At 42.9% G+C, this 25,395-nt stretch overlaps 1 protein-coding gene across 1 annotated transcript in view; it reads left to right on the top strand.

Annotated features, from left to right (window-relative positions):
* The window catches only part of LOC144792863 (transient receptor potential cation channel subfamily V member 6-like), a 308,789-nt gene that overhangs the window by 173,421 nt on the left and 109,973 nt on the right, over positions 1-25,395 (top strand). The window contains exons 7-8 of the mRNA XM_078668058.1: positions 3,931-4,077; positions 15,466-15,669. Of these exons, the coding sequence (XP_078524184.1) occupies positions 3,931-4,077; positions 15,466-15,669 (351 nt within the window). The remainder of the gene's footprint in view (positions 1-3,930; positions 4,078-15,465; positions 15,670-25,395) is intronic.

Genomic DNA, 25,395 nt, shown 5'->3' with positions numbered 1-25,395 from the left:
AGTTCTGTTCAAGATCTCCAGGTCAATGAGATGGTTCACACAGTCTTTCCAGGAGCAATATCAAATATATTGGGTCTTGGAGAAAGTGGGGCCTGGCCCTTCGATTGAGGAAAGGTGCCTCGTCCCATTTCATGGAATGGTATCTCTCTCCATGCAATTTAATGCCATTCTTCCAGCTTGCAACACAGTTTGACCATAGCATTACATATTTTCCTTTGTTACTTTAAATTCAATTGTAGATTATATGTTCTGAAAGGTTTATTTACATGAAATAACCAATTTTTGTAAAGCAGCATTCCCTTCAAACAAACAACCTCTCATCTAATATTAGATTGACACTGTGGAGCCACTTAAACTACATTCCTGTCATCTGCATCTATTCTGTTTTTCCTTTCTTTAGTGTGGTACATAAGACTGCTTCCTGATTAAAGGAGGTTATTGCATCTCCATATTATACTGGAAACAGTGAAGGAGTGGCCGTGCTCCAAGATCAGATGAATAATATTAGCCATTGTGATGGATTTTTGAGTTTGGCCTCCACCACTTAATTAGGAAGAGGTCTCCAGTCCGCAAGTTACAATCCTACATAAAGATTTAGGCACTCTTTGGAAGTACGAGGATAAACTCTGATCCATGTGCAGAACATCACTGCAATAGAATTTTTGAGCTGTGTGATATGTGTGTATGTATGTTGTATTTGTATGGTGAAAACCTACTCAAAAGGCATTGGAGTGCTGTACGGGGTAATAGGCAAGTATAATGTCAACAAGTGATAGGAGAGGTAGCTGGTTTGTGGATGATAAATCCACTCTCATGCTGTGTATTTTAAAGAGGTTTATCTTCAACCCCTTCCTAAACTGGGGAAGCATTGTGGTGGTCCTGATGGATACGGTGATGTTGTTCCAGATCCTAGGTACATAGATGGAAACGGCCTGATGCCTTGCTATTTAATTTTGCACTTATTAGTCCGCAGTCTGTGGTGTCCTTCCTGGCTGCTAGTGTGGTGAGCACCACCAGAGATGATGAGCTTGCCTGCAAGCTAATCTGGCATACTGATTGTGATGGCTTTATAAATTATTAATCTGGCTTTGCAGATGGTGGGCTACCAAGCAGATTCAATAGAGTCCCATCAGGAAGGGGAGATGCGATCTTATTTCTACAGGCCCTGGGTGAGGGGTGCTGTGGCATGTGGGATGCCTTTAAGGGGTGCCCATGAGGATTCTTGGAAGCGAAGCAGAGTGTTACCATCATGCAGATTTGAGGGTACACGGGCCTGAGTAGCAGTTCTGAAGTCGCTTTTTGAAAGAAACAATTTCAGATTCTTCAGAAGAGAAAGCTGGTACCAGCAGGCTTTATGTTCTTTGGTGCCATTTCCTCGAGGATGAGGTTGGTATCCAGGGTGAATCAAGTGAGTTGACATTGGGGGGAAAAGCTGTCATGGTTCATGTTATTGAGGCAGGTTCATATTGTTTCCTGTTTGTTGTTCTTGGAAAATAAGATGAATCCTGTCTTGACTGGGTTGAGCTTCAGGTAGGCATAAGACATCCAGGTGTGGATGATGTGGAGGCATAGATTAAGGCCATGGATGTTTGAAGCAGAGGAGACTTTCAAGTAAACTTGTGTGTCATTAGCAAATCGTTGAATCCTGATGCTTTTAACATGAGTAGTGGTCAAAGCAGCTCCATGCAGAGGTTAAAGCCAGAAGAGGACCGTATGGAACACTGAGGCCTTTGCAGGCGATAGGTCTGTTTGGGAACTGGTAGTGCCGATGTAAACAAACTGATGGATTTTGATGATTGCCATGATGCAGTTTACCCCTGATCTATTCCAAGAGGTAAAACCTGCAAAAATGTATTGTGAAATGGCTCATAAGAAAGGCAATGTAAGTGGAATTTGGTGTGTTAAATACATTTCCATATGTTATGCCTTATTATTTACCAAAAAAAGGGTAATGATACTTACCATTAGAGGGAAATACCCAACTATGGGCTAGATGTAGGTAATTCTAATTTACCGACTCATAAATACCGAATTTTACCGATTCGCTATTTATGAATCGGTAAATATGAAGGTGGGAGATGTAGGTATTTTTAAAAATAGAAATACCGAATCGTTAACATTCGGTATTTACCGATTCGGTAAATACCAAATCGGTATTTCCTATTGATTCCTATGGGCTGTGAAGCCCATAGGAATCAATGGGAAATACCGATTCGGTAATTACCGAATCAGTAAATACCGAATCCTGCCAGGGTGCAGGGGGTGTCACTTTGACACCCTCTAGCACCCCAAATACAGGCATGTGTGACATGTGGCACACAGACATGCCCTAAGGGCATGTCTGTGTGTCACATGGCACAGGTGTGCATGCACAGATGTGCATGCACACCTGAATTCGGTATTTTACCACCTAATAGGATTGGGTGGTAAAATACCGACTCTTAAGGGCCTGTGGCACTCTTAGGAGTGTCACCTACATCTGGGATTTACCGAATCGGTAAAAATACCGATTCGGTATTTTACAGAATCGGTAAATTTACCGAATCGGTAAATTTACGGATTCTGTAAAATGTTGGCCCCTACATGCCAAATCCTAAATACCGGTCGGTAACGGACGAATTCGGCCGTTACCGACCGGTATTTCGTGACCTACATCTGGCCCTATATTCCGCCCAGGTTGCAGGAGGGACTTATTTTTCCATCCTTCTGGAGGTCAGTAAAATGAGCAGCATCGCATAGGCAATACAGCAATACTTATGACCATGATTTTCAGGGTGTAGAAGTGGCAGCGATAGTATGAAACACTATATAAAAACAAGATATTTCTTATTGGAAGAGACTATAAAAGGTGCCATAGTTTGACAATCCAAAAGGAAGTCTGGATAGCCTTTCTGAAATACTTCTATGGCTTTGACTCTCACTTTGTCAGAGGCATAGGTGCTATTTATCACACCCGATAAAGTCCAACATTGTGGGTTCGGAATTTATCTGGCTCGATAAATAGCACCCATTCTGAATTTCTGGGGCATAATATTCCGATTTTAGTGCTTAGTGCAACAAAATCTGCATGTTACTGTAAATACATTAGTGTTTTTCTCTGTTAAATTCTGTCCGGTTTGACCAGCTCGAATTTAATGAAGGGTGAGGTCTTTACTGTACCCGGTAACTACCGGGTGCAGTAAAAAAAACACCCAGCAGGAAATTCTGACTGCTGTGCAAATAGTTTTCAATACACTTTGGCCAACTTGGAACCAAGACCACATGCAGATGTGACTAGAGGGCTATAATTCAGTTTAGATCTACATCTGTCCTGAAGTACACACAGTGTCCCTAACTTTCTAAATCCTTAGGGAACATATCCAGTCAAAAAAGCTGAGGCAGACATTGCTAATAATTTTATATTGTTGACCCTGTAGCCATGCTGTTGTTCTATAACTGTGAAGTTATTATTGATTTACTTTTTGTCTTCACTAAATGTCAATAAGGTTTTGTATTTTTTTTATGTATTATCTAGTGACATTTATGTTAACAGATTGAAATGTTCACTTGACTCAGTTCGTTAATGACCCCGTTACTTACTGGTCATTTTCATATGCGAAAAACGGACGAGGAGACGGTGATGATTCTGCCATCATGGATATAGATTATGTATATATATATATTTTGCAATGAAATGGCAGAAATATGAAGGTCAGCAGCCCAAAGACCAGTATTGAGAATGATTGATAATGCTGTGAGCTACCCAACATTTTTGAGATGGGTTCTCTTGTATTTGTTAATGAAGTGTTTCACTTGAAGAAATGCTTCCATCGCTACCAATGTATAGGCTTTTATTATATAGGCACATTTTTATTGATCGCCAAATTAAATCTTTATCCTTAGCACAGTTTTCTGTTGTCCTGTTCATGGTCATCTTGATTTGTCGTACAGATGTTTGAGTATTTCATGGAGAGGAAAAAGAAACCCTACTGTGTGTTTGGCCCTGTGTCCTCCAGCCTCTATGACCTCACCGGAATTGATTCCTACGACGACAAGCAGTCAGTTCTGGATATTATATGCAGCAGCAAAAACAATGAAGTGAGTTATTTTATTTTGACATCTATCTTGAGCTCAGCTCATCATGCTACCAGCACTCACCATGCACGCAGTTTTACTGTGCCACTCGTGGGCCAATTGATTGCATTATAATTGTAATTGTAATTATATAGCACCTACTACCTCTGCCGAGTAGCACGCTACTCCGAAACTCATAGTTGATTAGTATAGGGAAATCTAAGTTGTTAATTTGAGTGATATACATATGAGTCTGTTAGCTGTATTGAATAGGATAAAGGAGTGATAGAAAAAGGAATAGTTTAGAAATTGTTATTTGGGAGGTCATAGTAGTAAAATGAGGCTTGGGATGAGTTACCGGAGAAATTGAGGAATGAGGAGTCTAGAAAGTGTTGTTTGGGAGGTCATGGTAGTAAAATGAGGTTTGGAATTAGTCAAAGGAGGGGTAGAGGAGAGAAGAGTCTAGAAAGGGCTATTTGGGAGATAATAGTAGTAAAAGGAGGTTTGGGATATGTCTGAGGGTGACGGTAGAGGATATATTGAAAGAGATATAGGAAGAGACACAGTAGTGAACTGAAGAGAGTTGAAGGCTACTTTTCCCTACAGTAAGAGTAAAGTAATAAATACATATATCGATAACACATAACTACATAGAAAGGTATACATGTATATGGAAAATAATAAGAATACAAAATAGTATTGTTTAAAGTCCCATATGTGCATGTAAGAATAAATAATTATAAGCGCCAACTTTCAAGTGTTACTGTATGTTAAGCTAATTTATTAATGTATTTTTAAACATGTGTTTATTTATTTATTTATTTGTCTATCCTGACCAAGACTACATTACTTCAAATATGTGGTAGGAAGGCTTTGAGGGCCAAGGGGATGGCCCGAGGCTCGAAGTAAATCATGGAGTAGCTATGCTGTTGTGGAATCCACAAACCCGGCACTTTATTGTGGTTAAGGAGCGCTCCCCCTCCGGCTTGAAGGTCTTCCATGGTAATGGTGACTTGTGGAATACTGTCTATGAAAGCCCTGTCCTGCACCAACTTGTTGTCGCTCTAATTCTGAGGAAAGTAATGGGCCTTGGCCATTACCAGCACTAAATCTTCTATTTTACACTCCCATGTGACCATTGTGCTGAGAGGCACTTCTGCAACTGTCTCATACGTAGCCAGGCTTGGGGTACAATGAAAATGCACAAGGTCATCACGGCAGTGAGGCATAGAAGAAGGTCAGCATCCACTAACCATTGCATTCCCAAAGAATGGAATGGTCATTGTGTGGAACGTTTTCGGGTACTACCAGAGTAGAAGAGCATCCAAGTGGCCCAAAGGGAAGCTCTACCAGTGCCAAACACAGAGCCCATCAGTACAAATCTGAACCCAACGGTGGAAAAAAACAATCTAACTTGGAGCTGATGCCCATGTGAATTCCCAACTTAAGGAAGAATGACTACACCTTGTAGTTCAAAAGACTTCTTCTAAAAAAACAACATGCAACCATCTGAGCCCAACAATAGATGGCTGGAGTACACAGAGCATATGCCTCTACAGCAACACATGCTACGAACTACATGTATCTCCAACCACTGAAGGTGGGCAGCGACCACTGGCATCACTCTCATGAAAGGCATTCAATGTGCAGACTCCCGGTATGAACCTGAGACCTCCATTCTTCTTTAGTATGAGGAAGTAGCTCAAATAGCAACTCTAGCCTCTCTCTGGTCCCAACACTCACTTGATGGCACCCTTGGCCAGTAGAAGGTTGACTTGCAACAAGACTGGGAAATGATCCAATGAGAATCACTCTCATGCTGGAGGGAAAGGGGATTGGGAGGAAATGAAGGGCCCTGCATAGGCCCTTTGAATTATTTGCTAAACCCACGTGATGAACTCCAGCCGGGGATGAAAGGTTATATCCTGATGCCTACTGACTGAGCACACGTAAAAGAGACTTGGCATTTTCAGCAGCAAGGGAAGAAGAGTTAGAGCAGAGCTGTCTTTGCTTGCATGAATGGCTACAACCAGCACCACGATCTCAGCTCAAAAGGACTGGGTCTGCTGGTGCTGCACAGGTTTTTAAGGCTGGCATTTTTTGTAAGCTAGCCTCCGGAATAACCCGTACAATTTTAGTTATGTGGGTATAACTGCGTGGTGGGAGTCAAGAGCCCCAAGGATCATGCTGTGACTCACTGTCCTTAAATGGTTTGAGCGCAGACTCAGCTTTTTCTCCAAACAATCTGGAGCCGTCATAAGGACATGTCCCACAAAAATTCTCCGACATCTCCTGAAAACCTGGTTTATCCCATCCAGGCATGCCTTCTAAATAAGGCACTGGTGCCAACAGCTCTACCTACAGTCTGTGGTGCCCAAGCAAGCAGGCAAGACATATTATACCACATTTAGGCCACCATGTATCTTTTGAGCCAGTGAGACTCTGCGGTCTTCCAACATGGCACCAATATCATGCTGGCAAAGTTTGATAAATCCTGGATGTACCTTGCATTTATATAGAGCCTACTACCCTTGACCAGGCTTTCAAGCACTTTGATGCAACACAATCAATGCAAGGCATGGTTCCCCTTATAAGAACACCTCTACTTTTCTGTGTGTCTGTATGTCCAGGGCGCCTCAGCCTGGTAAGCCTACAAGTTATCAACATGAGCCAATCAACCAAAAAGAAATTGGAAATCTGCACCCTCATGTTTGCAGCCCTGCATGGGTGCTGACTTGCAATATTAAGGAATTTGCAGCTGCATCAAAGTTATCTCTATACCTGCTAATTTTTAAACGTTTGTCACAGTGCATGCAGGGGGTGTGGCCTTGGAGGGGTGGGTCTTGGTGTCAAGTGCTGCTTGTGAAACCCTTCTACCCTTTGGTGTACCACAGCAAAATAGGAAAGGAAAAAAAAAAAAGTTCCTCAGTCTGCTGCAGATGTCCTGTAGAGATTTAACCGCATGTAATGAAATGAAATGAAATGAATGAAATGAAAATGTATTTATAGAGCGCATGGCTGCCCTAGAGCGTCCCAGCGCTAAAAATGAAACACAAAACCACAGGTTTGGGCATCAACTTTTCAAATCCCTCAAGCACAAACTGAAAACCAACCTTACGCAGGGGTTTCCAGCTCACCTTGTGCTCACTGGGTGATATCAACTCCTCACTGGATATTTTATGACACACAGTGGCACAATGAGCTTTGGTAGGTCTGTATCCCCTACATTTTGCATTATGGTGTAATATGTTATTTTATTTAGTGTTTTTTCTTGATTCACTCCATTGTTCCCAGGGGTTAATGCAAGGGGCAGCAATCAGGCAATGCCAATAGGCACTCCTAGGGAGCAGTGACTAAAAACATGACAGTCACTGGACTATTGAGTGGAGCTCAGTGCAGTCTTAAGGCCGAGCCAAGCAAAATAGCCAGGTCACCAGAAGACTTTTCTAAGCTTAATGCAGTCTAAAGCAGTGCTTGAAACGCAAATCTAAAACTGCAGGTACTCACTAACCCAGGGCAATAGTTTATTGGTAAAAAGTGCAGGTAGTCTCCTATTAGAAATAATGTATCTCTGATAAGAAGTGCAGGGACTCTCCCTTTCAAATGACAGAAGTGTAAGTACTCAGGGCCTGTGAGTACCTGCCCATTTAAAGCACTGGCCTAAAGGCTTTTTCTAAGTTGGGATGATTCCACAGGGAGGGAGGGCTAAAAGAGTAGTCACTGAAACAATGCTGTTTGACATAGCTAGGGCCACAAAAAAGGAAATGATGCCAGAAGTAAGAATGTCAGGGAGAGTGTAGGAGAAGTGGCCTAATAACCAGATGCCAAGCAACTACATGCAGGTTATCGGAAAGTTAGAATGGACCAACAAGTGCTTTAATGGGCACATTTCCCTGACTTGTGATGGTGAAACTGTCCAGCGATTGAGATTTTCAACAATTTAGGTAAATGTAAATGTAAATGTAGTAGTACTTGTATAGCGCCCGAATCGACCCCCAAAGGGGTATCTCAGGCGCTTGTACGCATACCGCTGTGGAACCCTTCCTGGCTTTCCATGTGAAATGCCCACTCCTGGGCACCCCCAAGGTGAAGCCAGGCATCCTAGCGTTGTTGGGGCCGTTGTGGAGATTAAGCAAGCTATTGCCCAGAGTTGCAGAGTGGTACCCATGATTAGAATAGGCACTGAGGCTAGAAATATTAGGTCCGAGGAAATTGAGCCCAAGACCCTGCCGAGGCGGGAATTGAACCCTGGTCCCGGGCTAGACCTCTGCATCAGGGTCTGCCGGTCTAACCATTGAGCCACACTTCCCCACTTTACGTTATCCAATTCCATGTTTTTGGAAGAAAGGATCCCATGGTCGTCGTCCCTTTTCTCATTTGCCTGTAGGATAAGTATTTGGCGATTCATTTCAAAATTAGATACTACAGCGAGAAAGAAGACTCCGCTGACTACAATGTGGGAGCCAAAACGTGAAAATCCAGGCCTCTCCCATTTTTCTAGTTCGCTCAAAAATAGACCACCAGAGGCTGTTTTAGGGTAAGGGTGCACTGCCCTTGGTTGCACTGCAGCACACCTTTAATTCGGTGCACCACGAGTAAATAGAGAGAGTACACGGGGCATAAGCAGGGACAGTGTGCCCTATTACTGAGAATGTTTTGCCCCAGGGCAGCCGTGAACTTGACAAATTGCCTGTAACAAGGCAGGAGACACCACAAAGACAAAAATCCTACTACAGGCTGATGTGATGTAGTGAGTGCACCTGCCTGTAGGGGGATGCGGTGGGGATGGGCGAGTTTTCGTCTATGGAATCCCTTTTCTCCCTGGCAGGGGTTGCCACAAGGGGCAAACTGAGTACGCACCACCTCTTTGTGGTGCATAGACAGAGCTCCTCCTGACAGCTTCTTTGCCTCTGTGTTCACATCCATTATCCCCATGCTGATAAGGGAACTTCGCTTCAGCATAGTGCCAGGGCTACGTGTGTACCAGTGCTATATGCATTACAGAAGTGGCCGTGCATGTGTCTCGGGTCCCTTCTACAATGCCAAAGTGCCCGGAGGGTGCAAATAGCAACCACACACATCCGTTATTCCCCGAGGGCACTGTAAGTAATATGGCCTCAGGTGAAAGGTTATTATTTTACTTGTAGTGGAGGCTGCCATAGCATTTGTAAAGAAGGTGATGGGTGGGGTAAGATCTTGTGCAGGTTACTGTTCCTAAAGGTCCAGTTGTGAGCTCAGTCGCTTGAAGCATGCAGGGCTCAGTACAGTTTGGATGTTGTACCTGTTGGCGCTGCTTCTTCTGGATTAGAGGGATGTACGTCGGTACAACGCGATCTCTTAGATCGCGGTACTTTACAGCGCTGCCATTACAACGCAAGTCGTTACAACAACTTTCTTTGGTGTGCGCGGATTGAGGATTATTATAATTTTATATTCCAACACCAGCCCACGTGACAGTAGGGAAGGTGTTGGAATATAGAATTACAATATTCCTTATCCAACTGCGCCATCCAGCGCAAGTCGTAGTAACGACTTGCGTTGTAATGGCATTGTTGTAAAGGTAGTGCGGTGTTAACACCGCGTTGTAAACGATGTTTCCCCTTTTGTGTAAATTGCTCTCCCTCATCCTCAATTTGGTCCTATACCCTGCTGAGGTTTCTTACTGATAAAAATTATGATATACGTTAGGACAGTGGTTCTTAATCTGTGGATCGAAAACACCGTGGGGGTCTGCGAAGACTTACTAGATGGTCTGCGGCTGTTTAGAAAATTAAATAATATTAACAATTTAATAAACTGTATATAAATGAAGAAGCAAAACTGAAAGTTAAACATTTGAAAGCATTCTGCAAATGTGAAGGAATTTGAAACTGGAGGTTAAAAATTAAGTTAGTATTCTCAAATTGGCTCATAGAAGTAGCGCAATAGCATCAACCAGAATATAATATGGACAATGGGTGGCCACAATTAAAGTAGAAAAGCTACAACATTCCCGTTCAATTAAAAAAAAAAAATATATATATATATATATATATATATATATTTGTTTGTGAATTAAATATGAAAGTTCACCATTTATGTAATGCGTGCTTACTTCTTTTTTTGTGCATTCTCGCAAATGGTTTTGCAAAGACTTCAGTGATGACTTAGTCGGGGGGTCCTCGGATTCCAATAATGATACATTGGGGGGTCCCCCGGATTCCAGTACTGATTAAATGGAGGTCCCCAGAAGCCAAAGGTCAAGAACATCTGATGTGGATGTATTTGCTAAAACATAGGACTGAAAGATCTTTGTTATTTTATTGTGGAAATGTGAATGTTCAATACAAAATGGTTTGAATATGAATAATACCATGGGACTATGAGTGTGCACTCCATTTCCCATACACTATTAGGGTGTATGATGGTTTACATATATTTTAAAGGAAGAATACACCTGATCATATTGATTTGGATTTCTAGAGCATACTGTTAACCTCTAAGGATGTCCTGGTGCTTGTAACCCGTAGAGGGCGATAGATGAGATACATTATTTAGAAATTAAGTAGGTCTTGAGGGAATTTCAAAAGCTGCAAAATTAGGATTTTGCTTGTAGGGAAAATAGACAACAGTTCGAGAATTTAGGACCAAGACAGGAAAAGGCTTGTCCTCTTCTGAGAGGAAGGTAAAAAGATGTAACTATGAACAGTAGTGGACCTGAAGAACACAGTGCCCAACAAGGAAAGTTATAAGTTAAATTAGGAGCAAAATATGAGAACCGCTGCCGAAGAAGCCGAAGAATACCCTATAGCCAAAGCATCTTGAAGAGGCACCTTCTTTTTCAAGAGGAAGCCAGTGTGGGGAGCAACGATCTGCTGAAACACAGACATAACTTGCAGGGTGGTTTTATAGTGGCACAACTGGTGCTGTAGCACCTGTCACTGACTTTGGTGGGGGTGGGGTAGGGGGGCTGTGTTTAAATATACCTTATGAGTTTAAAAGCACATGCAGCGTTCTGTGGGTGCCCCGCAGTTTTAGGGCAACAAACAAATTTCAAGATAACTCTGGTGACTAATGTTCCTGCTATTGGGAGTTTTGTCTGGTGGTAGTTTAGATCCATCATAAAGTAGTGCAGAGGGTTAATGTGCCTGATGCACAGAAAGTATACCATACAGATCACATAACTTGGGTGTGAGTGGACTTTGAGTAGCGCTTTAAAAAGTGAAATGTATGTCAGAGAGGGGCTATGGAGAGATGAGAGGCACTGTTGGTGGTGGTAGTCAGGAATCATGGGGTTGAGGATCACTAAAAAAGACTGTCACACTGGGTGCCAACAGTACTAAAGCCAGCTTGGTTGGCATAGCTGCTAAAGCAGATGTCTGGCAGTAATATTCTGTACCAACTGAAGGAACCAACAGGTATTTTGGGAGGCCACAATTGATCAAGTTAGAGTATTTGAACCTGGCAGGAATAATGGCTGGAACCCCTTTCCCCTCCCAGTCCTCAGGAAAGTTGGGAATATTTTTTGAATGGTTCTGAGATAGTAATAACAAGAGTTACTGATTTCAACTGAAAAATAGAACATTGGAGTCATAGAAGATCCCAAGGTTTTTTGCCATGGCTGTGGGAGTAAGTAGTTTGGTAGAGAGCCAAGTTTAGCAGACCACCAGCCAGAGTGATTGTCGGTGTTGGGTTTCAGATGATTGGATCTCATTCTCCAGAAGAAAGAATGAAAAGAGATTGCTCTGACAGATGAAGGTGAGTCCATGAGGGGAGCGATCTGAGTGTTATCAAGCGAAAGCAGCAAAAGACAGTTCCAAGGAATTGGGCCCAGATTTACTAAAAATGTAATGTAAAGCAATGGTTGCTGTGCTGCGTTGGGTCGAAGGGAGGGAGCAGCACAGCATCGCATCTATTAAAACATGGCTTTTTAACATAACCAGGCGTATTAAAAGCCGATATCTGCTGCCTTTGTGCAGCCACATACTGCAGTAACAGAGAATCAGAAAATGATATGGATGTTCCAGGTAATACAAGAAGTATATTGAAACTTGTGTCAGAATAGAAACCGCAAGTGACACATGACATGACATGATGTGACATGACATAAGTCTTGCAGGCTCGGGTTGCAGCAGCTTGTAGTGACATATAGCCTTGAGCTTGGTGGGAGAGTTGATATTTGACATGAACTGGGTGGACAGGGAGGTGGAAACTGCAGCTTCGAGGCCCACTGTGACAGTACCACCCAATCTTCACTCTGGGAGATAGGAAGCCAACTCTGGCTTTAGACAGCTGAACTTAATGGCAGAGCTAAAATGATTCTCCAAGGACACTAAACAGTATTGGGCACATGCATCATTCATACATTTTGCGATTCTTAATTTGCGAAAATTACCGAATCGCAAATTAAGAATTGCAAAATGCTATGCATCATTTTTTTCGCTATTTATTTGTGATTCGGTAAAAATCACAATTTTTACCGAATCTCAAATATATAGCGAATTCCTAAGTGCATTTTCGCAATTCCCATTGATTCCTATGGGCCAAAAGGCCCATAGGAGTCAATGGGAAGGCATTTACAAATTTGCAATTTGTTGATGCATTCCAAGGGTGCAGGGGGGGTCCAAAGGACCCCCCCCTGCACCCCTGAAATGTATTTGAAAGTGCATGTTTCAAACACACATGTCCTAAGGACAATGCATTTTTTTGCGTTTTGAAAGATTTTCGCAAATTAACACGAGGGTCAACCTCGTGTTAATTTGCACTTCCTAATTCAAAATTCGCATTTTTTTAAAAATTGATGCATTATTGCATTTAAGGAATCGCACAAATGCGATTCCTTAAATGCATTCGCATTTTTAAGAAATGCAAAAAAATGCGAATTTTGGAAAAGTGTTTGATGCATCCCAAAAACGTATTTAGGAAGCGCAAACGGCCGAATTTAGCGATTCGCACCGTTTGCACTTCCTAAATAGGTTGATGCATGTGCCCATATGAGTCTATAAAGAAAACAGTAAAGGGTTGTTGGAAAATGTTACAGTGTTAATGCATGAGCTGGGTGAGATCCACACCAGAAAAATTAAAGATGGTTGTAAATGAACTAGGTCTGCTTGCAAGCACTGCATGGGAAAGAAATATATTGTAAAATTCACCATACAGATATGAATAATCTCTTTAGAACTTGTCAGACAGGGTCCACCTAAAACCAAGATGGAATCAGCAGAGCTGAGTGAGATGTAGGGTCTTCAACTGGGCCAAGACCAAAGAAGTACCTATTGTGGCTAGACATAGACTCACAAAACAAATCTTAGTACAGCCCAGTGCTTCGAGCAACAGAGCAGATATCCTTCAAAGGTTGTGTAAATATCAGTAATGAACTCCCATTCTGACCTATATTTACTAAGCCTTTGCATCACCCTTGCATCGCGCAAGAGGACGCAGAGCAACGCAAAGGATTAGCTGGAATTACAAAATACAAAGCCACACAAGAACTGATTTGCGTGGCCCTGCATGGCTTTGTAAGGAAAAGTAATGCAATTCAGCAGTGTGTGGTGTGTTATATTTCTTATTGGAAGGCGTTTAACGGATGTAGCATGGGCATTCCTGTGCATCCACCCATGGATTTCATGCAATTCCAGATTTACTAAATTTGTAAAGCTGGAATTACGCAAAATTGGTAGAAACTGATATACCTACCACAGAGAGGCGTAACGAAATGAAACATATTTTTTCTCCTTGTTATTTCCTCTTTCTGTGCGTAATGCATTCTGCATCATGCATAGAAAGAGGAACATGCCTCTTTGGATTGTCTTCATATGGAAGGTATCCCTTCCTGCACAAAAACAATCCTGTCTGTATCACAGATACCCTTGCTCACTGGTGCAAGGTTGTTTGCATTAGTACTGGGCAGCCTCGAGTGCACCATTGCAGGGAGATAGTTGAAGAGTGACATATCTTAGTAGAGATGGAGCTTGTCAGCTCTCACCCATTCACAAAACTTCTATAAGCAACTTTGGGGCATATTTACAATAGAAGTGACGGAGTGCAGCGTTAGCCTTCTTGGCTTAACACCATGCTCCGCCACATCTGAAATGCTGGGCTGCACCGCATTTACAAGAATACGATGCAGCCCTGCGTTTCCCCCTGCGCTGGTGATACATTTAGCTGTCTAGCACCAACACAGGCACCCTTGCACCATAGTGCAAGGGTGTCTGAGTTGCAAGGGAAGATTGTTTACGTGCAGGAAGGTGTCCCTTCCTCCACATAAACACTCTTTAAATGGCGTTTTGTAACTTCTATGTGTGCTGCTTAATGCAGCACACATAGAAGTTGCAAAACATATTTTTTTTAACGATCATTTGTGTGCAAGAAGGGGCAACTTCCTGCACATAAACAATCAATGGATTTTTGCTGTTTCCATGTGTGCTGCACAACGCAGCACACATGGAAACAGCAAAACCGAGAAGAAATTAAACATTTCTCCTTGTTGCGCCACGGTAAGCCCAGGTTTTCCCTGGTCTTAATTTTGGTGCTACCCCATATTTACGCCACCCTTGTAAGTATGGGGCATCGTCAAAATCAATGGATGATGCGGTGGAACGACCACCACAACACTCATTGCCCTCCCCTTTCACGCTAAGTATAGCGTGAAAGGGGGCCTTATTTAGAAGGCAGCGTTGAGCCATGTTAAGTGGCTTAATGCTGTCTTGTAAATAAGGCAAAGCACCTATCACTACCACAACGTCGTTAAAAGGGATGTTGCGGTGGTGATAGAGGCTTGTATGTATGCCCCTTTGTTTGCTGCCCCGTATTGCATGACTTGAATAACTATGCCCCACAGTGCCTATTATGTTGAATAACAATACTAGGAATTCGCCAGCTTGTACTTAATTACAAAGCATAAGATATCCACATTTCAGGGAAGCCCTGCCCATCTCTTTGTACAAACATTGCTTGTGGAAAGAACATCAAAACAGTAATTTCTATTGAAATGCAAATAGTAAAGCTACTTCAGTGAACACAAGTAAAACAGTTCTATCAAGATCTACGGCTAACCATATACTTTGGTTTGACTCACACCTTTTGTGTATTGCCCTTCACTTATAAAATGAGAAAAGATAAATACGGTCCATGGATTGCTTTTTTTGGCTAGATATATTTTAGAATCTTAATTTGTGTATATTGGACCAGAGTCTCAAAGACTGTTGATTATGTAGAAGTGAATTACTCTTCTAGTATTGCTGGCTATATCGTGAATTTCAGGAGTAAGCCAAGAGTATCACTGACTTACTCCTGAAATTCAGGAGTACTGCAAGAGTATGTCACAGCAAAATCTTTGTGAATTGGACTCTTATAGTATATAGTAAAGCTAGCTGTTTTTATGGTAGTGACCTGTCTCTTTATTCTCTGTTTTTTGTTTCTTTATTCAATAAGGCAAGACTGCTTTTGGAAGTTACTCCAGTGAAGGAGCTGATGCACTTCAAATGGGTGAAGTATGGTTCTAAGTTTTTTCTCCTCTGGACCTTCCTGTACATCTCATATACAGTCCTTCTCACCATCTGCTGCCTGCAACGCCCCCTAAAAAAAGCAGATACTCCACCCGACAAATTAACCATCAAGGTCACAAAACCCCTATGGGTAAGAAGTCATTTATATTTCTTGAAATCTAAGCTATTGTCCAACCTCATTTTACTTGTCAATGCAAACCTTAAAAAGATGGTAAGTATTGATAAGCCTTCTCCATCCATGCTAACAGGACCTGGGACAACATCAATTTCAGATGCAAGTTTTAGTGCCCCGGGTCAAAGGATTCCGACGTGAAAGACCTCAACAATGTAGGGCTTAAAGCTGATGGGGATGGCAGAGCACTGGGGTCATGGATTTAATGACCCAGGAGACTAACAGTTTTTCACTGCTTCTGCAAGAGCGTGGGTAGGGAAACAAATGTTTCCCCTCACCTGGTGGGAGCAGACAAGTTTTACACACTAAACAAGTTTTCCCTGTCCGCACTGTTGTGGGCAGGGTAACAGTGTCCCGGTGGTGGAAGCTTCTCCGGGACACCACAGTAGAGCCACAGTAGACCCCATCCTAGAGGATGGGGTCTCTGAGGCCTTTAAAAGGTCTGGGAGAGGGTCTGCGTGCCCCCCTTGCCTTCAATATTGATGCCAGCCCAAGAGATGTAGTCCCAGGGATCGTTACACGCTTGGGGAACAGGCTACAGCACCCTCCTCTTTAGATTTAAGTTTTGGCTCTGGGGGATGGTGCCCCCGGGGCCTTAAGAGGCATGGGGAGGGGGGGGGGGGGGGGGGCACGTGCCTCCCTCCTTTTCATATCTATGTTTCGGCACTAGGGTTGGGGGACCTGGTACCTTTCCAAGCCTCCCCTTTTGGTGCAAATGATGGGCACAGGATGCCTCCCTCCCCAAACATTTATTTACATCGATCCCCTGTACCGAGGTAACCCTGAAGGACATATTTCATTTTAAAGAAAATGGCTATGTTTATTTAGATTTTTTTTCCTGTGATCCCATGATTTTACGGCAATACAGTGGCAATTAAAGTTGGTTAAAAAAGGAACATTCATGGTTATTTTGTCATGCTTCCGGCTTCAAAATATTAGTCAAGTAATCGAGTGATAATAGTCAAGTAATAAAGAATAAGTATCAGGTGAAGAAAAAGACTGTTCACTGTCCACATTGAGGTAATTGCCTCTATCCCAGTAGTATCTGGAATTGTCAAAGTCGATTATATCTATGTCAAATTCTCGTGATACTAATCACTATGCACATGATCCGAATTTAGATAAAAGTGGGCAGATCTACAAGAAAGTGAATCATCTGTAGAGATGCGTCACTTTCCCTGCACCACCCTGAGAAACCACTGCGCCACCATGGATGCACCGTATTTACAATACGGCACATCATGACGCAAGGATTGACAGATGCATTAGGAATTCTGACGCATCTGTTGGGGTAAAAGTCACGTATTGCTGGAGTTGTGTAGCAAGCACAACGCAACTCCAACAATGCATCTTGAGGCCTATTCCCACTGCACTGCGTCACTCCTTAAATGTTTTGATGCTGTTTCGTCCTAGAAGTGATGTAGGGAAATCTTTCAGATTTCTCTGCATCACTTTTAAGAGGCTTTCCTGCCCATCCTGCATACATTATACCTGACGCAGGTATAATGTGACGCAGAGCTTTACAACGTGATGCATATACGCGACGCATCTCCCTAGATGCGTCACCTTGTAAATTGGTCACTTTGTTTACACCGCCGCTGCATCACAAAAGTGACGTAATGGTGGTGCAAAAGTGTCGCAAGGAGCTTGTAAATCTGCCCAAAGGTACATACATTCTTCCTATGTGGACAGCTAAAAAATCTGGCGTGATGAAGCCTTCTGGATCACTAATCAGTCTTAGTGAATGCATGCAGAGGTGTTAATTCATCTAACATTATCCACCCACCAAGCCCAAAATAGTTGGGATCAATCCCCTATGGTAAAAGCATCAAATGGCTCTATGATCGCATTGTGTGACACTCTAGAAGCTACCTCCACCTTGCAGACATTTGCTAAAAGAATGTGTTCACAAAGGACTGACCAAGGAAATAGATGCCAGGGTTCCACCATTCAAGCTGACTCAATAATGGCTGACTGGAACCCATAACATCACCCATTTCCCTAGCCCCTCCAGTAATCCCTTTCTTTCAACACCCAGCCCAGGGTGTCCAGATCTGCTTGATATTGATGCCCAAGAAACCTTTATAACTCCTCCCTTAAGGTCTCCAGTAATTGACTCATGGCGTATGCTCTCTTGGAACCTGGCTGGCTTAAGATCTAAACTTAAAGACCACGATTGGGGCCTTTTTATTGGCCAACACAAACGTTGTGTATTTCAGGAAACATGGGCCACTGAACCTTGTTTTAGATGTGGTTATTCCAACGTTTATTGTCCAGCCTTGTTCCTGGAGAAGAGTCGGCCGATAGAGAGTTTAGTAATTTGGGTAAGGAATGTGCTACATTTTACCATCAGAAGGCTGGAAGTTCCATCCCTGGGTATCCTTGGTCTTTCCTTACACATAGAGAACAAGTGAATCTTCTTTTTAAAAGTGTATAATAGACCCCAGAATGTGAATAAGGAATTTTTCTCTCTAGCGCTTTAAGATAATCATTCAAGTTCCCTACATCCTGTGCACACAGAGGCATTGATTAAACATGAACATATAATACATCAGCATACATATAATTAGTACAAACATTTATAGACTGAGACTGTTATGGCGTGGCTGGATGATGAAAATTTTCATCATACAGCCACGTCATAACAGTCTCAGTATATAAATGTTTGTACTAATTATATGTATGTTGATGTATTATATGTTCATGTTTAATCAATGCCTCTTTGGATCAATTGCCCACCAGTCGTAACTCATGGTGAACACCTTGTATCCGATGTATAATGTACCAATTTGTTTTTTTTCTTGTCATTTTTCTTGTTTTTCTTTTATGCCTCAATTTTAGACACATTTTAATAAAGCTAGATTTCTACATGTTTTAAATAGTTGTCTTTCTCTTGCACTGAGTTCGGGTCATACCCCAAGTTATGTTAAATATATATTGATGTAAATTGAATCATTGTAACTGCCTAGGAATTTTTCTTCTATTCTAAAGCATTGATAACAGTATTAATGTGAGCAGTGGTATTGCCCTTGAACAAAACCATGTTGATTCTCATCAACAAGATCAGAGATAACCATTGCCAGCCTATTAGCCAAAATCTGAGTATAAATCTTGAAGTGAGCATTGATCAGCGATATAGGCCGAAATGAACCACAGAGAAGGGGGTCTTTCCCTTTCTTAGGGAATTAGACAATGTTGGTCTCTGCCCAGGTAACTCAAAAAAGTTGAATAAATAATGGAGAACCGGAACTACGAGATTCAACAATCAAACATAGAATTCCAATGGAAGTTTGTCGGGGCCACAGGACTTGCCTCTGGCCAGCTACCAATAATGGCTTCTACTTCAGAAGCCAATATTTTACCTTCTAGCGTAACCTACTGTACAGTAGACAGTTTCTGATGATGGTAGGCCCGAAGAAACTAAACAGTTTGGTCCATGAAGGGGACAAAGTCCTAGTCATACAGCTTCTGATAAAAGCCGCAAAACTCCTCTTGAATAAGGGCAGGATTTGCCACTATATCCCTTGAGAATTCTAAACCCCAGAGATAACAAATGCATTAGGTCTGCCATGAACCCAAAAAAGATAGTACTCAGCCCATGTGCTCGCTATTTTCGAAAAAAGGTAATTGTTTGAAATTAGCATTTTACATAATGTTTTCAAGCATGCATTCCCTAAGGGAAGCTTGGGCTATTACAAACTCATCCATTAATGGTGCAATGGAACTCCAATCTTGAGCGATTGCGGTGCTGACCATAAGGGAGTCTAGATGAATAAGAGTAAGCCGAGTATTAGCCTCGGCCTGAGCAGCTTGCTTCCATTGAAGTAAGAAGGCTTTATAGTGTGGGCCCCTATAAAAGGCTTTAAAAGCATCCCAGACCATAAGAATAGTATGTCAAACCCAAGTTGCGCTCCAAGAAAAGCCTTATCTCCTTAATCATAGAATGGATAAAAGCATCCTCTAAGAGGAGTGTGCAATCGAACATCCAGGGACGTGATTTTAAATTTAATAGTAAACCCTCAACACGAATGAAGTGAGGCACAAAGTTGTGGTTGGATATAACCCTAGGGTCCATGGAAATACTAAGATGGGACATAAGAGCTTGGCTAGCAAGGAACATATCTATCTGAGAAAAAGATTTATGAGAGGGGGAGAATTATGTAAACCATTTTCCCTTATCCAAGAGTGTCGCCAGACATCCCCCAGAGCATAGAATTCCATTAATTGCAACAAAGAAGCCTTGGTCAGTTTCTTTGAGCTATAGGTAGTCGCCCAAAGGGAGTTTAGTCCCCACCACGATAGGAGGAGTCTATCCATGGGTTGAGAGTAACGTTAAAATCACCACAAATTGTCAGTGGTTCCGGTAATTGATGTAACTCCAAAGCAGGCTACTAAAGACCTCATGGTCATCAATGTTGGCAGCATAGTTTATGCATAGCGTAACTCGCAGTTGGCCTCTCTTGTCTGTTGCAATGAGCCATCATCCACCGGCACCTATACAGTGGTCGATGTGTGTTCAAAGAACTTCAAGAGGGAAAGGGCCAAGATGGCACCAAAGCACTAGTTGTGTGCCGGAGCTCTCCTCCGGAGACCGCTGGCCGAAGACCAGTAGCATGATCCTTAACCACAGCCACTGTTCCTTTACATGCTGTGGTATGGTCTGACACACTCATTGCCTCGCCTTGCTTTTTCCACGGATCCAGCCTTGTTGCTGCCACTGACCAAGCCCGCCCTGCCGTCCAGCTGCCATATTACCTGTGGAGCTGATGCGGAAGCTGCAGCCTCAAGACAGAATGGGGCCAGACCTTGAACCACCTCGGCAGGCACAGTGCTCACTTCTTTACTGATGCCCCGGAGGTTGTCATATTCCAGGACCCCTGGAGAGGCCTGTTCCGCTCACTCATCTCGCTGGTGGGTTTACTCTGAGCAGCCTCAGCGATTGTCTCCAGCTGAGAGATTCATAATGTTCACCATCTCCCAGAACAGATTTTAGCTTCATGGGGAATCACCGCTTTGGAAAGGCAACAAAGGAAGCAAAGGAGGCACAGGTACTAGTTCTTACTCCTCTCACTGCCCGGACACCGATTGCCAACAAGGCATACTAAATGGCGGAGCTGCCAAATGAGAGATATCACTTCAATGGCTGCAATCCTTCTGTGCTACCGAACCGCCACCGGTGGAAACATTGTTTCAATGGCTGCAATGTGTTCTTGCTATTAAGTTATTACAGGGGGCTACAGCTTCAGAAGTTACAAAAATAGCTGCAATCGTTACTAGACTTGGCACAACAGCTTGCTCCCATGCTCGCCCCCATTAAACAAGGTCAGTTTCAGGGTGGCAGGAGGATTAGATGGGCTTTCGCACCCACCCTCGGGCCTTCAAATCAGCGCACTTCTTAGTCAGCGACTCTGTTACCATGTCATATCAGAGATGCCACCAAAAACGTGTGCCAAGGCGGGGATCTATTAAATACAAATATGCCATCAAATAGTGGCTACCACAAGCGGGCGAGAAAGAAAAATCTGAGCGGAAAGGGGAAAGCCGGCATAGGCATTGGCAGCAGGGGGAATTCCACCACAGGTAACATTGGGACCCTTGTGAGAAAATATGGGCCAGCATTTCCTTGTGGATCTAATTGGGGCAATAACCAGGCATCAAGGTCGGTTCATACCTCTGAGGGGTCTTTGCACTCAGGGGTGGCTTGGCCTTTTGACCCTCCCACCTGCTACCTTTTCACATTTCAGTGGACCCTGGATAATTTTATTGTGACCATGCTGCGGGGCACCTCTTCTAACAGAAACAGACCGTAGTCATAAAGAGTCTGCTACCCATATAGACACCACTGACTGGAGACTGACTGCATCTGTAGGTACAGTGGGTTATGCACTCTTCACACCTGATTCTGATTATTCAAAAATTAAGCAGCTTATACCTGGGGTGCCTGTATCTGGTACTGCACTTGTGGAGCCACCCAAGGCCTTCTTTTCTCTTTACGACTCTGGGATCGTCTTTGAGTCGAACTCTGAAAATCTTGAAGATGCCGTTCTGGCTGTATCCATGAAACTGTCTCAAAATCACTGCCCAAGAGTTCGGGCATCCTTTAATGGAAATGGTCATGAGCCGAATGATCCCAGTACTACGGACTTGAAAACTTAGGATCTTTTTACCAAAGTCTTCGCACTGGACTCATTTGATGCTCTGATAACAACAGAGGATGAACAGCTGTGGAACCCTGATGGCACTGAACATACTCTAACTAACTAATTTCCTTCAGCCACAGATCTCAGTGATGCTCTTGTACACACCTCAACAATGGAGACTCCTCTCTTTCAACACCTGCCCCCCCTGCCTTCTCTCTCACTGACGGGGCTACATCTGAATCCCCTACTCTGGCTACCATCTATAATCTTTTATTGCAACATAGAGTACCACAAGGGTTCACTGGTGCTTAAACCCACCCAATTAAAGACCCAAGTGGTCCTCAGGAAGCTCTCAAGAAATATGGATACCATCAACTTATGACTTGGGAAAGTCGAGAATGTTCAGGAAAGCCTTCAAATGGCCATTGGAGCAGTCAGGACTCAGATCTCACAGCACGATGTCCAGATGACCACGCTCTCATCAAGGGTCAATGTTCCTAATAACCCGTCGGAATAGTCTTAGGGCTCTGGGGATTCCAAAAGGGGCAGAGGGGTATGATCGTAGAGGCAATATAGTTTCCTTGTTTAGGGAAGCCTTTCCTACTTTGTGGGACTAGGACATGGAGAGCATGATTCAGAGAGCCCATTGCTCTCCATTTTGGCCTCCCTGTGAGGGATTAAATCCTCATTACCCCTAGGCCATCCTGATATTTGTGGGTAACTGCCTGCTCTACGCAGGAGATATACAGGGCTGCTTGTCCAAGATCACCAATTAAAGCAGCTTAAGTTGATTTTTTCGTTCAATCGTTTTTTTTCTCACAAGACTGTGGTTCGGAGCTGGCAGATGAGATAGAAAATCCCAGCACTCCAAAAGATTGGAGCTTTGGTTTCATTATTGGAGTCCGCAATGTAATGTAATGCAAACTTATAAAGCGCACTATCACCCCACAGGTATCATGGCACTGAAGTTACAGGTACTTCCCTAGTTGCAAAAGTTTACCAATTGGATGACTGTCCTACACTACATCCTGGGGAAGAGCTAGGTTTTGAGCTTCCTCCTGAAATGGGGGAACTCTTCCATGGAAGATTGTTCCATAGATGAGCGGCCGCACTTGATATGAGGGGCAAATACATTCATGTTTTGAAGCTCCACAAGGGGATTAATGGATCTGGCTCATGTTCTCTCTTTTCTCCTTTTTCCATATAGGTAGTTCCAGAGTTTCTCCTGGGCATGCCTTCTTTTTGTTTCTTCTTTTTTTCCTTTGCTTATTTCATTCCCTTTGTCTTAGAAGTTCAGGCCAGCCGGGTCAGCTGATAGCTAGTCTTGACTCCACAAAGGTTCTTTATCAAATTGGGATGTTTTGGGTCTCTTGGACAGTCTTTGCCCTGTCCTTTTCTTCTGGCTGGGTCCAAACTGGGATGGTGTGGTGAGCAAAAGAATGATGGATTAAAACCAGATCCTTGTGACTGGGGGTAAATGTTTTCCGTTCATCAATTGTTTCTTTTGCATTTGCCGCCCTAAGTGGGAAGGGAGTGACCAGACATGGGTCCTGTGCTCACTGTACCACTGGATTCAAGCTAGCCCGGCTGATGAAGGTTGATGCCCTGAAACCGGTCCCAGGATGCTTTTTTCCAGTCCAGGGAGGACCTGGCTTTGCAGTTCGGCCTGGACTATTCCCACAAGGAACAGGGTCAAGACTGATTTGCATGTGGCTGGGTCCAAACTGGGGTGGTGTGGTAGCAAAAGAATGATGGCTTAAAACCAGATCCTTGTGACTGGGGGTGAATGTTTGCATTGTCCAGCATTCTGTCTATCAATTGTTTTTTGCAGATATCCCATTATTAGAGCCCGAAATCTTGCACACTTCATATGAGGGGCAAACGTATTCATGTTTTGAAGCTACACAAGGGGATTAATAGATCTGGCTCATGTTCTCTCTTTTCTCCTTTTTCCTTATAGGGCAGTTCCAGAGTTTCTCTTGGGCATGCCTTCTTTTAGTTTCTTCTTTTATCCCTTTGCTTATTTCTTTCCCTTTGTCTTAGAAGCTCAGGCCAGCTGGGTCAGCTGGTAGCTACTCTTGGCTCCGCAAAGGTTCTTCACCACCGTGTCATCACTGAGGGGGGAGCCAAATGGCAAAAATATGTGTTTTAAACATATATTTTTGCCTTTTTGTCAAGCCGGGGGTGATAAGAAATTTTCCGCACCGGGTACCACCAGACCTTGCTACACCACTGTTAGGGTGTGCTGGATGCCCAATCGAGAATGTCAAGGTTTAGCCAGTGGGGTGGTCTTGTTCAGAGTCTTCATATCCTTTCTTGGAATATCAACGGATTAAAGGCATCCCACAAGCGCAAATTAATAAAAGAGTAGCTGCACTATCTTCATCCACATTTAGTTGGCCTTCAGGAAACTCATCTCTTACATACATTAAATCTCTTATTGAAGCAGTCTAAAATGCCTTAATTAGGAGCAAAGTAATGTAAAGTATACAAAAAGAGTGTGATAAAGCCAATGTGCAATAATTTCAAATTAAACAATGTCAGTTTTCATTTCATAGTATGAAGTGAACTGATAAATTAATTAATTAATTTATTTATTTATTTAAGGGTTTGTATAGCACCAGAATCGACTCCGGAGAGTATCTCTGCACTTTTGGACACTTGTCAATTGCACATGCGGAAACTGTACAATTTTAAAAGCAAAACAAGGTGGTTTAAGTAATTTCCTAACAAGAAGGTGATTCGAACATTCTCTTAAATGAAGGAGGAGTTCATTCCAGTATTGCGGGCCGAGATATGACAGAGATTTGCCACCTAATCTCGCTCTCCTAATTCTAGGAACCGTCAACAAGTGTTTAGTACTGGAACGCAAGAATCTCAAGGGATGATAGGGGGTAAACCTTTCTGACAAATAGCTAGGGCCAAGATTGGACAATGCCTTATGGGTATTACAACAGATCTTAAATTGTATTTGTTGACGTATGGGTAGCCAATGAAGTTTTAAAAGAAGAGGGTAGGAAGCTGATCTGGGAGGCATGTTAAAGACCAGTCGTGCTGCCGTGTTCTGTACTACATGTAATTTGCTGATCGAAGTTTCATTGGCAGAAAGCAACAGACCATTGCAATAATCTAGGCAACTCAATATGAGTGCCTGAGTCAAAGTCTTTCAAACAGAGTCTGGGAGTAAAGGAAAGACTCGTCGAAGTAGGTCCAAAGTATGGAAACTGTTTGGCCAATATGCTCTTTGAAAGTGAGGGCATGGTGTAGACAAACTCCCAAGTTCTTAACAGAAGTTTTTGGGGCGGGTGGTTTCCCAAGATTGATAGGCCACCAATTAGGTGAACAGCCTCCCCAAAAAGTAGAAACTTCGTTTTCCCAACATTACATTGAAGGAAATTATTCCTCATCCATTGTAAAATGGCATTCATGCCCAAAGAGAAGGTCTCCTGGATGGTAGGAGTGAGTTCATCAAAAGGAAAGAGCAGCTGCGTATTGTCGGCATATGATATTGGAATAAACCCATATTTTCTTAGAACATTAGCCA

Source organism: Lissotriton helveticus, chromosome 11 (assembly GCF_964261635.1).
Source record: "Lissotriton helveticus chromosome 11, aLisHel1.1, whole genome shotgun sequence".
NCBI lineage: Eukaryota > Metazoa > Chordata > Amphibia > Caudata > Salamandridae > Lissotriton > Lissotriton helveticus.
Note: the sequence above shows the minus strand (reverse complement) of the source record. Positions and strands in the feature narration are given on the sequence as shown.